The sequence below is a fragment of the Echiichthys vipera genome (genome assembly GCF_963691815.1).
Source record: "Echiichthys vipera genome assembly, chromosome: 2".
NCBI lineage: Eukaryota > Metazoa > Chordata > Actinopteri > Perciformes > Trachinidae > Echiichthys > Echiichthys vipera.
The window spans coordinates 2,976,538-2,990,050 of NC_139827.1; the positions used below are offsets into that span (position 1 = coordinate 2,976,538).

At 47.0% G+C, this 13,513-nt stretch overlaps 1 protein-coding gene across 1 annotated transcript in view; it reads left to right on the top strand.

The window, feature by feature from the left end:
* Positions 1 to 13,513, top strand: part of LOC310955259 (voltage-dependent T-type calcium channel subunit alpha-1I-like) — a gene marked incomplete at its 3' end in the record, with an annotated part of 214,196 nt that overhangs the window by 180,493 nt on the left and 20,190 nt on the right. The window contains exons 31-32 of the mRNA XM_083925060.1: positions 492 to 613; positions 2,833 to 3,285. Coding sequence (XP_083781186.1) covers positions 492 to 613; positions 2,833 to 3,285 — 575 coding nt within the window. The remainder of the gene's footprint in view (positions 1 to 491; positions 614 to 2,832; positions 3,286 to 13,513) is intronic.

The window sequence follows — 13,513 nt, forward strand, 5'->3', positions numbered from 1 at the left end:
TCCTGTGCGCCTGTTGGGACATAAAAAAAGAAGGAGGGACCATGCGCGGACATTTAAAACAATGGCGGTGAAAGGTTCACGTTGGTGTGATGCGGAGGTGGAGTGTTTACTGCAGATTTGGTCGATGAAAATATTCAAAAACAGTCGACAAGACGCACAAAAACTCAGAGGTCTACGGAAAAATTTGGAAACAAATCCACGCATCGCCATGACGTGACGTGCGTGATGACATATAGGCAGCAAGAAGCATTCTCCGAGGCCCAGGTAGTGTGAGTACAAACGGGCCTGGAGGGGGGGACAAGTACCCTAAAGCACGGGGCACGGTCAGATGGACAGTGTGAGTGCGCCCTTTGACTACTAGACTGCGAATCAGTGTGATCCAGTCCTTTCTCTTTAGATCTGATCTGACCCATGCAGTATTAACAGACACGAAGAGACACAACAAAGAAACCCTCTCATATCCTCCTTTTTCTCATCATGTCTTCTCTCAGTGTGCAACGCTGACTACCCCTGTGAAGGAATGAGCCGACATGCCACCTTTGAAAACTTTGGAATGGCCTTCCTCACACTCTTCCAGGTTTCCACCGGCGACAACTGGAACGGCATCATGAAGGTACTTCAGTTTACGTTTGCTTTAGTTCAATGACTTGTTCATGTCACGCTCGTCCATTGGCACTGGGCAATGCAATACGCTAAGCTTGTTCATTTTTCACTTCCCTCACCGTCACCTCATCTCATAGATCAGAAAGGGAGCAGAGATAAGTACACGCATTATATTTCTGAGCTGCCTAAACTTGTTTTACACCAATCTCAGCACAGAAGGAAGAAATTATAATTGAAGGTCTTCAGTTCAGATGGAAATACTCGTTGGGGAAATGAGTGAATAATGAGTGTGCCCTGTGCGCAACGATGCTGTTGAAAAATGTGCACTCAACAACTTCTAAGTATGAATAATGATTCAAATTTACTCTATCATCTTTCACCTCAATCAATTTCAAATCAAGTACCTTAAGCTCTTACGATGTTATCACAGCTCATATCTGGAAGAGTTCATCAGTGCTGCTCAGGCTCTCGGCAAGAGTGAGTGACTGTAAAGGAAAAGACGCCTTAAAGTATCAACAAGCCGGATTGTTAAGAAGAAGAATTACTTTATTATGTATTATTATGCATGTTACACACACACAGGCTCGAAATACACACACATGCACAAACAGGACCTATATACATGCAATTAATGGAGAGACGTTAGAGCGAGGGGGCTGCCAGTGGATCGGCGCCCCGAGTAGCTGGAGGTCCGGCGCCTTGCTCAACAGCAGTGCCCAGGAGATGAACTGGCACTTCTCCAGCCACCAGCCACCAGTCCACACTCCACTCATGGTCCACACAGGGACCGGCGACCCTCCGGTTCCTAGCTGAGTCACCTCTGGACTAAGCTACTGCAGCCCCAGAGGATGTTCACCTGAAGGTTCCTGTCTTCCTGAGGGAGTGCTTAAGCTCATGCTGGACATACAAGTGGTTGCGGTGCCTCTCTGGGATTATACCCCACCCACCCACCACCCACCACAGAGCCCAGTCCGTCCTGCCACCGGAAGGTTTTCATCGGCACTATTTCCAAGTCGATGTTTTTCATGTTGCTGTTACGACTTGCTGTTGGCTCACTGGCGAATCGTTTGGTCCCCTGTGAATCAAAGAATGTGCACGTGAACTGTTCTATAAGGAAGGTGTAGTTTGTCATGTTTTGACACTATAAATAAAATGTATTGAACTTTGCTTTTCCTGCTACGAGTCCAAATGTCAGAGGTAAAACAAGTCTACCGTAAACTCAGTATCTTTGGACTTTTAGGCAGAACAAACAAGCAATTTGAAGATAATGTGAGCAATGGGAAGTTCAGATAGGCCTTTTTTAAAGTATTTTCTCACATTTTATGAAACAAATAATTCATTATTTAATCATATTTATATGAAAGGTAGCAGCAGGGGGCGTTGCTGCAGTCGCTCTACTGCACCGTTGTGACGAAAAGGGAGCTGAGCCAGAAGGCAAAGCTCTGGATCTACAGGTCAATCTTGGTTCCTACCCTCACCTATGGTCATGAAAGCTGGGTCAGGACCCGAAGAACCAGGTCGCGGGTACAAGCGGCCGAAATGTGTTTCCTCAGGAGGGGGGCTGGAGTCTCCCTTAGAGAGAGGGGGAGAAGTTCAGCATCCGTGAGGAACTCGGAGTAGAGCCGCTGCTCCTTTGCGTTGAAAGGAGCCAGTTGCGGTGGTTCAGGATCATCTGGTAAGGATGAACCCTGGGCGCCTCCCTAGGGAGGTGTTCCAGGCACGTCCAGCTGGGAGGAGGCCTCGGGGAAGACCCAGGACCAGGTGGAGAGATTAGATCTCCACACTGGCCTGGGAACGCCTCGGGATCCCCCAGTTAGAGCTGGTTAATTTGGCCCTGGAAAGGGAAGTTTGGGGTCCCCTGCTGGAGCTGCTGCCCCCACGACCCGACCCCGGATAAGAGGCTGAAGATGAGATGAGACGTGATGTTTGTGACAACTAGTGCTGCTATTGAGCAAGGCTTTTATTACAAGTGACTCCCTGTTGTCATGCAGATGCATTCCCATGAGCATGTGTGTGATGCCATACAACCCTTTTACTCATCTACAGGTGCCACCAGTGTCTTTCTGCTCTTACTATAAACACTTCAACTAACAGACAGTCTCTCTCTACACCTTTCCCCTCCTCTTTGTGTTCTTCTCACTGAATTATACTTTTCCTTTTTGTCCACCCATTCTTCTTTTCTCTGAACCCTTCCTCTCCCCAAACTATCTCAATACCACCACCCACCAGGACACACTAAGGGAGTGCCCACCGGGTCATCAGGCCTCCGACTACGGCTGCCACGCTGGACTGCAGTTCATCTCCCCGATGTATTTTGTGTCCTTCGTGCTCACAGCCCAGTTCGTTTTGATCAACGTGGTGGTGGCCGTGCTCATGAAGCACCTGGACGATTCCAACAAGGAGGCGCAAGAGGATGCTGAGATGGACGCCGAGCTCGAGCTGGAGTTGGCTCAGGGAGGCCTCTGCTGCATGATGGGGGGCATCGGCACCATCGCCGGAGCCACCGGTGGAGCTGCGAGCGGGTCCGGCGTGGTCGGGGGAACGTCTGGGGCAATTACTGCAGGGACAGCCGGGGGTCCAAGTGGCGGACTGATGGTGCCTGTGCGAGACGGAGGAGGAGGCGGCGATGCAGCTCATGAGGGACTCACACACCATCGATGTCAGCTCTACTCTCCAGCACAGGTGAGTGGACTTTCAAGAAAACTTTAGATCGGTGAATTATCACAGTTAAAGGCCGTAAATCAACCGGTCCTCCAGTTCCTTTATTCTGTAATTGCTGTCTGAGAGGCACCTAATTCAGCTGCATGCTGCTGGAAGATGCGCAGCGAACCCTATACCAACATTTGAAACGCCTCACATATACTATACCGGGAGTCGCGGTCACATCCCACGCCATGGCCACCTTTCACCAGAAGCTCATCATGTGGGATCATGAGTGATGAGCTGACGGGCTCTGAGTCGGCTGATCTCCCACTCCCTGCAGAACGACATCCTGTTTTAGAATAGAGATAGCTGTGCCGAGTAGATGAGTCATGAGCCATTGAACATCACATTCAACAATATAATCACAAGATCACCGATCTAATCACACACTTTAGTTACAGAGTCACTACAGTGATAGTGACAGCGTGTTCTGATTTCTCCTTGATCCAAGGTCACAACAGACGCTGCTGTCGAACAGATTTCTTCTTTAGTTGCTTGTATGAGTGATTTCACAGAATTCACGGCGTTCGCTAATTTTCTCATATTTAGAATTTCTTTGAGGTAAATGTGCGAGTGATCCTGTCGTGTTGTAAGAGTCACAACAACCCTGTTCATTAATGATCATTTCTTCATCTGAATGTCTTTTTTTGGTGTAGTGGTTGGCACTGTCGCCTCACAGCGAGTAGGTTCCAGGTTCGCACCCTGACTGGGGTCCTTTCTGTGTGGAGTTTGCATGTTGTCCCCGTGTCTGCGTGGGTTTTCTCCGGGTTCTCCGGTTTCCTCCCACAGTCCAAAGACGTGCAGGTGTTCGGTTCATTGATGACTCTAAATCACCCGTAGGTGTGAATGGTTGTCTGTCTCTGTTCGTCTCTATGTGTCCATTGATAGACTGGCGTCCTGTCCAGGGTGGACCCCGCCTCACGCCATATGTCAGCTGGGATCGGCTCCAGCCCCCCGAGACCCCGACAGGGACAAGAGGTTGAAGATGATGAAAATAAACTGAATGAAAAATGATTATTGTTATGTTCACTATCCATGGCTTGGCTTATTTTTTAATTTACTTTTATTGTATAAATTATAATATATTTATATATTTTCCGGTCTTGTATCCTAACCCTAACCTAACCTGTGCTGCGCATGGGTGTGTGAATGTGGTGTGAATGGTCAGATTAGATGGTCTGTAGATGTCCACTGCCATCAGTGTGAATGTCTGTGTGAACGTGTGAATGTGACAAACACTGTGAAAGTGCCTTGACTAGTGGGAAGACTAGAAAGGCGCTTTATAAGTACAAGTACATTTACCATTTACCATGTCGGGTCTTTGTTTCTCTCACAGTGTGCTGCTCTGATGACACTCCGTCAGCCTCTGTTCCTCTTACATGTTGGTAAAATATTTGTAATGAATGAATGTTACCGAGGCGGTAGCGTTGCGAAACATTTAGTTTTATGCGGCCATTCAGGAACGCTGATTATGAGAACTGTCAAATCTCTCTTGCATACCTCCGCATGAAGAGCTGCCGTTCATCGGGTTGATACAAGTTATTTATGACGTGCAGTTTATAGAGTTTATAGAGTATAAAGAATCCAACTTGGAATAGAAAAGAAAAAGGTTATGAAATACAGAAATGTTTCTTTTTTTATTATTTTGGAAGCGTTTACAATCAAACGCAATCACAAACCGGTAAACATATCTTAGAGCGTGATCACACTGTCCTCCCGGACCACGACCCGGACTTTAGGGTACTTGTCCCCCCTCCCTCTCCCCCCGCGCCCCAGCCCCGTTTGTACTCACACTGCCTGGGCCACGGCCAATGCGTCTTGCTGTCCATACGTCATCACGCCGTAACACGTCACACGCATTGATCGCGTGTGTGTGGCTTTGATTACAAATCTTTCCATAGACCTCTGAGTTTTTGTGCGTCTTGTCGACTGTTTTTGAATATTTTCATCCGACCAAATCTGCAGTAAACACTCCACCTCCGCATCACACCAACATGAACCTTTCACCGCCATTGTTGTTGTTGTTAAATGTCCGCGCATGGTCCGTCCTTCTATTTACATGTCCGAACAGGCGGACAAAACGCTACTGCCGTAGGGCTCGTGCTCGTACACGTGCGCACGCTCGTGCTCGTACATGTGCAAACGGCTCCGCTAAAGCCCACCTCTTTCAAGCGGGCCGTGGACGGTCCGCTGGCCGCAGTTGAGCGCAGAGCGGGTGCGCTCACACTACTTAAAGGTACTAGACTTTAGCTGAAAAACCGGTTTTGGCCGCGGCCAAAAGGACAGTGTGAGCACGCTATTAATTACCCCCTGGGGATAAATAAAGTTCTCTTGAATAGTGTTGCCTTATCTCGCATCCATTACCTCCAACCCCATGTGAAGTGAACAAAAACAAATAAAAAACAACACCACATCAAAAATGTTCTTTTGACCTAATGTGTAAACAGGCCGTGGACCTTTAAAGAGGGCTGCCCTCTGCAAGTCAAAGACTCGAGTCATCAGTGGGAGACAACTCAGTTGACTGAGGGTGCACTCACACTGTCCTTCCGCACTGGGGGACAAGGACCCTAAAGCCTGGGGCGCGGTGCGGAAGGACAGTGTGAGTGCGCCCTATATTGCATGAAGGTCACTGTCATGCCGAACATACCGCCAAACCCCATTTGCAGCTTGACAAAGCGTTGCTTTATAGTCTGTCTGGAAAAAAGCAACATGCAGTGTATTTATACTCACATTAAGTCACTTTTTGGAGGATGTGCTTTTATTAACATGACAAAAACAAGCCGCACATACACAAACTGTCACGAACAAAAGAAGCAAACAATCGTCAAATATTTGTACTGAACAACCAGATCTAATTCATCTGGCAAAATCCTGAGTTGCGTGCATCCCTACCAATCATAATATGATAAACTAAACAATACATGATTGGCATGTTTATCCTGGTTATTTCAAGATGTCATTTACTTCCTCTACAGCAACAGTTGGCGCTGCACATCCAGGCAGACTCTGCGGGACCGCGCGGCATCTGGAGTTATTCATTTTCATGAAATAACGCCGTCCTACTTGCAAATACAAGGTGTTGATGACTTTTACAAAATAAGATAAACGTATGCAGACGACCCACGTACATACGCGCACGTGCAAAGATACTAAACGGACGCCGTCATATTCTAAAAATAACCGTGAGTTGGGGCCGTGTTGCGGGTGGCTCTCATCCTTCAGCTCCCTGATTGCCGCGTCTCAAACCGCAAGTCAGTGCAAGCTACATGTGTAATCACACTCACATAAAATTATAGCACCTGCAGATGAGAACAGGTATTTTCAGAAGTACGCCCGCTGAGGCAGAAGGAAAGAAGCGAGTAAATAAACAAACAAAGGGACCAGAAACAAAGAGAGAGGTGGGGGAACAAGAGCAATCAGGAAACGGAGAGAGGGAGAAACAGAGCAAATCTAAATTTAAACTGGGAGCAACATAAGGAGAAAAACAATGTGAGTTGTCTGTACTTGAAAAGGCAAATGACTATGTGATTGCTGCAGCGAGCGAACGAGCGAGTGGCTGAATCAATGAGTGACTTAACTAACTGCGATTAACTCATTTAATGACTGACTGCCTCGGTGCATCTTACCGACTGATGTGCGGAGCGACTAAAGGTGTGTTTGCACGTAGCCCGTGTTTACTCCTTAACTTTAATGTGTTTGGGCATGTGACGGCAGTGCCAAGACAACCGCAAGGTCGCTCATTAGAAATGACCTCGCCAACACGAGCTCTGATTAGTGGGAGTAGACAGAGCTGGCTGTTCTGGCACCTGACTGCCAGCTGTGCCTGAAACCTAGACAGCCATAACAACAGAGAGGCAGCCTTGACGAATGCTCATGTGATGTTATTTCTTAATGTTGTCTGAAGTTCTCAGCAGACAAAGTTCATCCGTCACGTTAAAACTGGAAACAGATCTTTATTATAGAAACATATCAAACTGTAATTACAGCGTAAATTCATCTCAGGGTCTTTTTCGGCAATTACATACAACAAATAAGCCATTGAGACACTTTTAATGGAGAAATCTGGGAGAGTCGCTAACAGCCAGACGTGGCTAACACTGAATAGCTCGAGGCTGAGTGAGACATGCATGAGGGGCGGCTGTGAATCAGTGGTAGAGTGGGCCGTCCTGCAATTGAGAGATAGGCGATTTGATCCCCAGCTTCACTGGTCCACATGTCAGAGTGTCCTTGGTCAAGACACTGAACCACAAATTGCTCCTCGTGCTGCGCATGGTGTAAATGTGGTGTGCATTACATTATCTTGATTCAGGTGTTCACACAGTAACATTATCTTGATACATTATTTATGTAGCTTGGGTTGGGACATGAAAGGGAATCAAACCGGTCTGGGTGATGAAAGTCCTGTGTGACCCAACCATCGACCCCAACCTCCTCCCTGATTGGAGTTTTCCTTAGCCCAGAGCCCCCCAGACCCCAAGAAAGACAAACACATTTGTTTGGGGTGGATTATACTACGTAATCTGACCTCCTGACTTCTTGATCTGAGTGAGTAGCGATGACACAGATGGATTTGCATTGGAGTCAGCTGACAGCCCTGTGTGTCATGAACGGTGCAGAGATAACACACAAAAACGGGCGGACCCAATGTAGACACGGACACGGAGTAAAAGTACAAACAAATATATAATAACTACAAACAAAACGCAAAACACTACAGGGAAAACAGGAAATACAAATGACGAGACGGTCGAGGGGAAAAACAGGAACGAGGAGACGACGGAAGAATCAGGGAGACGGACGAGGAAACAGGAAAACAGGAAACTACGGAGAAACAGAAACAAACACGATTAGAGTATACTTAGCGCAGGGAGCGTGATAACCACAACAAGAAAGGGGACGCCAATCCGGGGGGAAATGTTTTACCAATGAAGGAATACAACGGTCCGGCGCTGCATGCCTGTCCGCTCAGGGTATAAGTACTAGACCAGGTGATCAGCGTAACAGGCTGCAGCTTGGGGGGAACGCCTACCGGACCTAGACGACAGGAAACGAGAGGGACACACACATGCAGGGAAACACAGACAGAGGGAGACAAACTCACACAAAAGGAAGAGAGGAGGATACTGACAGAGCCGAGTCTCACTCTCTGTGAGTCGGATAAACATCAAAAAGTTTCCAAAAACGCGTAACATCAACGTTTCTGTGCTTTGCAGAAACGTACAATGCCAACATTTCTTGCTGGCGGCCGGGCTGTGCCGTTGGAGCTTGTTGTGGTGCCTCCACGCGGCTAAAGAACTCATTACTGCCAAACACTGAATCATTATATCTCCCTACCAACAACATCGTCTGGCCCTGACTGAAATAGACCCAGAGAAAGTTTGTCTCATCACTCAACCCAACAATCCTTAATGTGTCCACCCATTAGGCCAAAGTTAGCCTGACTCTGGGTCGGATTTCCTCTGGGATTTTTAAAAAAATGACTCGTTTGAACCTGATGAATCTAACTAGTCTTTTCTACTTTGGTTAAAAAAAAATGAATGTTGTCATCCATCTCAAAGAATGACACTGAATCAATGGGTGGTGAGAGCGGAGGGAGGAGAGAACAGAGAGCGAGCGAGAGGCTGAGTGTGGAAGGGGTTGGAAGACACAGTGAGATTGTGAGTGGGTGGCAGGCTCCGCCACACTTCCATTGTGCTTATAGCTCATTGTCTGTCAGCCTACTGGTATTTTTAACCAGAAGAGGAGTAAAAAGAGAGATGAGGCAGCGGAGGAACTCTTTTCATGCTTCTTTCTGCATGGACTGTGTTTTAAATCTCTATTCTGATTAGCCAGCGTGTGGCTTTGTCAGAACAAAAGCGTTCTACTCGTTTTTATGTGCATTCATATTAAGATTGTGATTTTTCCAAGGAGCACTTGACGGATAAACACCAGTATCACAGCAGGCACGATGGCTGAAGGAAAATAAGGTTACAAAAGAAATAACAACCGGTGACTCAATTAAGAGCGATGCAAATTTCAATCCAGAAACTAAAAAATGGAATATTCATGACAAAGGGGCTGGCACAAAATCCTTGTGTCAGGCCCGGGCACGAATGAGGACTCAGATGCGGAGGTTCGCAGATCAAAACTGAATTTAATTCTTAAAGCCAAAACGTGAGGCACAGAGCTAAAAAAACACAAACAAGTTGCTCCATCCAGAGGAAAAATAAGGGGGGAAAAAAGAGCATTCAAAAAGGGTTAAACTTAGGAAAAGAGACCTGAGCGAGGACACTAAGGGCGCACTCACACTGTCCATCCGTACCGTGCCCAAACAGGTTTTACGGGTAAAGTCTAGTTCGTTTGACCAGTGTGAGTGCAACCGCCCCACGCCTAGGTGCGGCACGCTTGCCGTCCACGGCCCGTTTGGGAGAGGTGGGCTTTTGTGAAGCGCGTTTGCACGTGTACGAGCACGAGCGTGCGCACGTGTACGAGCACGAGGCCTACGGCGGCTCTGAGGTCATTTCCTGTGCGCCTGTTGGGACGTAGAAAAAAGAAGGAGGGACCATGCGCGGATATTTAAAACAATGGCGGCGAAAGGTTGACGTTGGTGTGATGCGGAGGTGGAGTGTTTACTGCAGATTTGGTCGATGAAAAGATTCAAAAACAGTCGACAAGACGCACAAAGACACGGACTATATACACATGAAGGGAGGGGGGAACCACAGGTGGAAACGATCAAGGTTCAGGGGAGGACGTCAGACCGGTGAAACAAGAGGAAGGACAAGTGACCTGGAACTAGAGGAGAGTTACTTTTCAAAGTAAAACAGGAAATTCACAAGACAAAAACCTAAAGACAGGACAGATCTCACCGCGGCGTGACACCTTGATTAAACTCAAAAATGAATCCCAGCTACTTCAGGTTTGAATTATTTGACAGCTGATTGAGAGGCAGTCGATGACTACAGCCTAATTTTCTCCGCATCTCAGGGACGTATCACAACAGAGATGCATGACCCTGTAGACTCCTCATGAAAAAGTGCACGGGTGGAGAGGGCAAACAAGCCAAACCAAACACAGCGCTCATTATAAAAACCCAACTTATTTCAGGCTTATTATGGCTCATGTAAATACGCTATAGTCAAACGATCTCTTTGCAGATAACTCATTAGACTCCAGAGTTTGCTGAGATCATTTAGGCTCCCTGTGGAGACTTATTATTATTCTACAGCTCACATGAGGAAGTCCAGCAAAGAAACTATGCAGTGTCAAAATGTGAATTTCATCCTTTTTCACCCTCCGCTGTGTAATGCTAATAATGAAGATAAAAACTCAGGCGTCTCACCTTTAACTCCACACCTTCAGAATAGAAAATGTCCGTTCAAGTTTTGTAAAAAACCAGCAAAGGTGCAACATCTGGGATAAGTTCATTTCCAACAAAACATGCAACAAAGTCATCTCATCTCATCTTCAGCCTCTTATCTGGGGTCGGGTCTCGGTGGCAGCAGCTTTAGCAGGGGACCCCAAACTTCCCTTTCCCGGGCCACATTAACCAGCTCTAAATGGGGGATCCTGAGGCGTTCCCAGGCCAGAGTGGAGATATAATCTCTCCACCTGGTCCTGGGTCTTCCCCGAGGCCTCCTCCCAGCTGGACGTGCCTGGAACACCTCCCTAGGGAGGCGCCCAGGGTTCATCCTTACTAGATGATCCTGAACCACCTCAACTGGCTCCTTTCAACGCAAAGGAGCAGCGGCTCTACTCCGAGTTCCTCACGGATGCTGAACTTCTCCCCCTCTCTCTAAGGGAGACTCCAGACCCCCTCCTGAGGAAACACATTTCGGCCGCTTGGACCCGCGACCTCGTTCTTTCGGTCCTGACCCAGCTTTCATGACCACAGGTGAGGGTAGGAACGAAGATTGACCGGTAGATCCAGAGCTTTGCCTTCCGGCTCAGCTCTCTTTTCATCACAACGGTGCGGTAGAGCGACTGCAACGCCTGCGAGCCCTCCGTCTGGACCTGGCTCCAGACGGGGGCCCCAGGCTTCCTCCAGGCAGGGTCCCTTTTCCTTGTTTGTCCATTGAGTCTTTTTGAACCATTCCTAGTCTGGCCCCTCGCCTGAGACCACTCTACCATGGGAGACCCTACCAGGAGCACTAGGCTCCAGACAACACAGCCCTCAGGTTCAAAAGGACACACAAACCTCTCCACCACGAGAAGGTGATGGTTCCCAGAAAGTCCGAGCAATATTATTCAGATTCAGGTTGAATGGTCCATGCTCTTGGAAACACTTAACTCAATGACTTCAGGAGTAGATGATTATGGTGATTTGTGAACAAAATATTTAGATGCATGGAGAAATGAAATCAAGTGCTGTTAAGTGGAAGCACACTGGTCATAATTATGTAGCTTTAACTGCATTAGAGGAGAGAAAGTTAGAGACCCCAAGAAAGACAAACACATTTTATAGAGTGGTTAATAATAACTGCTAGGTCATTTTTAATTGCAGTCAGCTTGATGGAGGCCAATGACCCAGACTGTTACAGAAAGGTCAGGACCAGTTTTAGCTCCATTTTTGGATTATGTCCAATACCGTCTGCATAATGTCTCTCATGTACTCATTAAACAAGCATCTTTTTTTAGGTGTTTAAGTTCTTCTCATTGAACCTACTTATTTTGAGTGTTTTTAGAATGAATGCAGGTGGTTTTCAATGACCGGCGAGCAGCTGAGGTGTGTTAGCTTATTTAAGATTAGTGGTTCGTGCGTCCCTCTGACAAGGCCCCACCCACCTAGTCTCTGTACGTGTGAGCATCGAGCTCTGTCTCATTACTTTAGTCCAGTTTAGGTTGTTGTTGGTGGATGGATCCCCAAAAATTGACATTGACATTGAGGGTTTTCATAAGCTGTAACGGTGTGAAGCTGCAGTGTGGTTTGAGTAGCATCTCCAAAAGCTAGCAACACTGTGCAGCCTGTATGCATTGCTTGTATACGTCTTTATCACACACACACACAGCGTGACCACGCCTCGGACCATCTCTCAAATGAAAACCAGGAGAAAAGTAAAGAAAGAAGGAAACGGACAAACTGCAATCTCTAACTCATAACACAGGGCGGTTATGATAACACTAATAAACATGTGCAAGCAGCTGATTATGACCCATATTTACGTTTGTAGTGCCGGCGGCCTCTAGTGGGCGTCGTTATTATGACAGGAGCAAAGGAGGAAGTCAGGAGATGTAGTATAAGGAGGGACAAAGTCCACAGAAGAACAAGGTTGGGGTGGATGGGTGGGTCAAACAAACACAGATCTCTTGACTTGACTTGACTTGTGACAGCTTCAGGCAACTGTAAGCACGACAGGCAGGAAGCTCGGGAAATCTTTTTATTTGGACCAAATAAAAAGGTCGTTCAGACGTTTTTTATACATATATGAGAATTGAATATTAATGAGTTCTGACACCTGGTGGATTTCTTTTACATTTTAGTACCTTACGCTTGTTAGGAGCATGTTTAGATCACAGAGGAAAAGTGTAAAAATGCCAGAAAGCCGAGAAGTGCTTTAAATAAAGTGAACGCACAGGAGCATCTCTGGATGGGAGGAACCAGATGGCAGTGCAGTGAATCAAACAGTGTCATGGACACCATTTACCACAACCAAGGCCCCCGGCTCAGCCAATCAATCAGGCTGCCTCACCCCTCGCTGTGCGTCTCCCGACACTCGAGAAAATGTGTATGTGTGTGCGTTTAGTACATCAGTGGGTGCTGCTGCCAAGGTCTGACTATCGACTGCGTTGTCCTCTTCACCTCACACTCTGTAACAGTAGCTCTCATGTGGAGGAGAAGAGTAGGAAGGAGCAGGTTCTTCCAGGAAGCAAGTTTGCATTTGGCAGCAGGAACATTTGAGCTTTCTTATAGGGTCAGTTTGAGAAGATTATTGGTAAAACAACAACTCAACAACGATACTTTCCCAGTCTGGGATCATTAAAGTGATTCTGTTATATTATTCTATAACTCAGTCCTAGCGTGACAGTTGGGCTGCCCCAGACCAGGTTTGTTTGCCAGCATAAGTTGTCATATTAACCGAGCTATGAACTGAACTATGTTGAATTTGCTTTATGGAAACGAATCAACTGAAAATGAGTCAGACTAACTGAAGTACTGTAAGTCTGGCGTATTTGCTAAGCTTGCTTTATGGAGCAGACCCTAGAAACACATAAGAAGCCTGTGAATGTT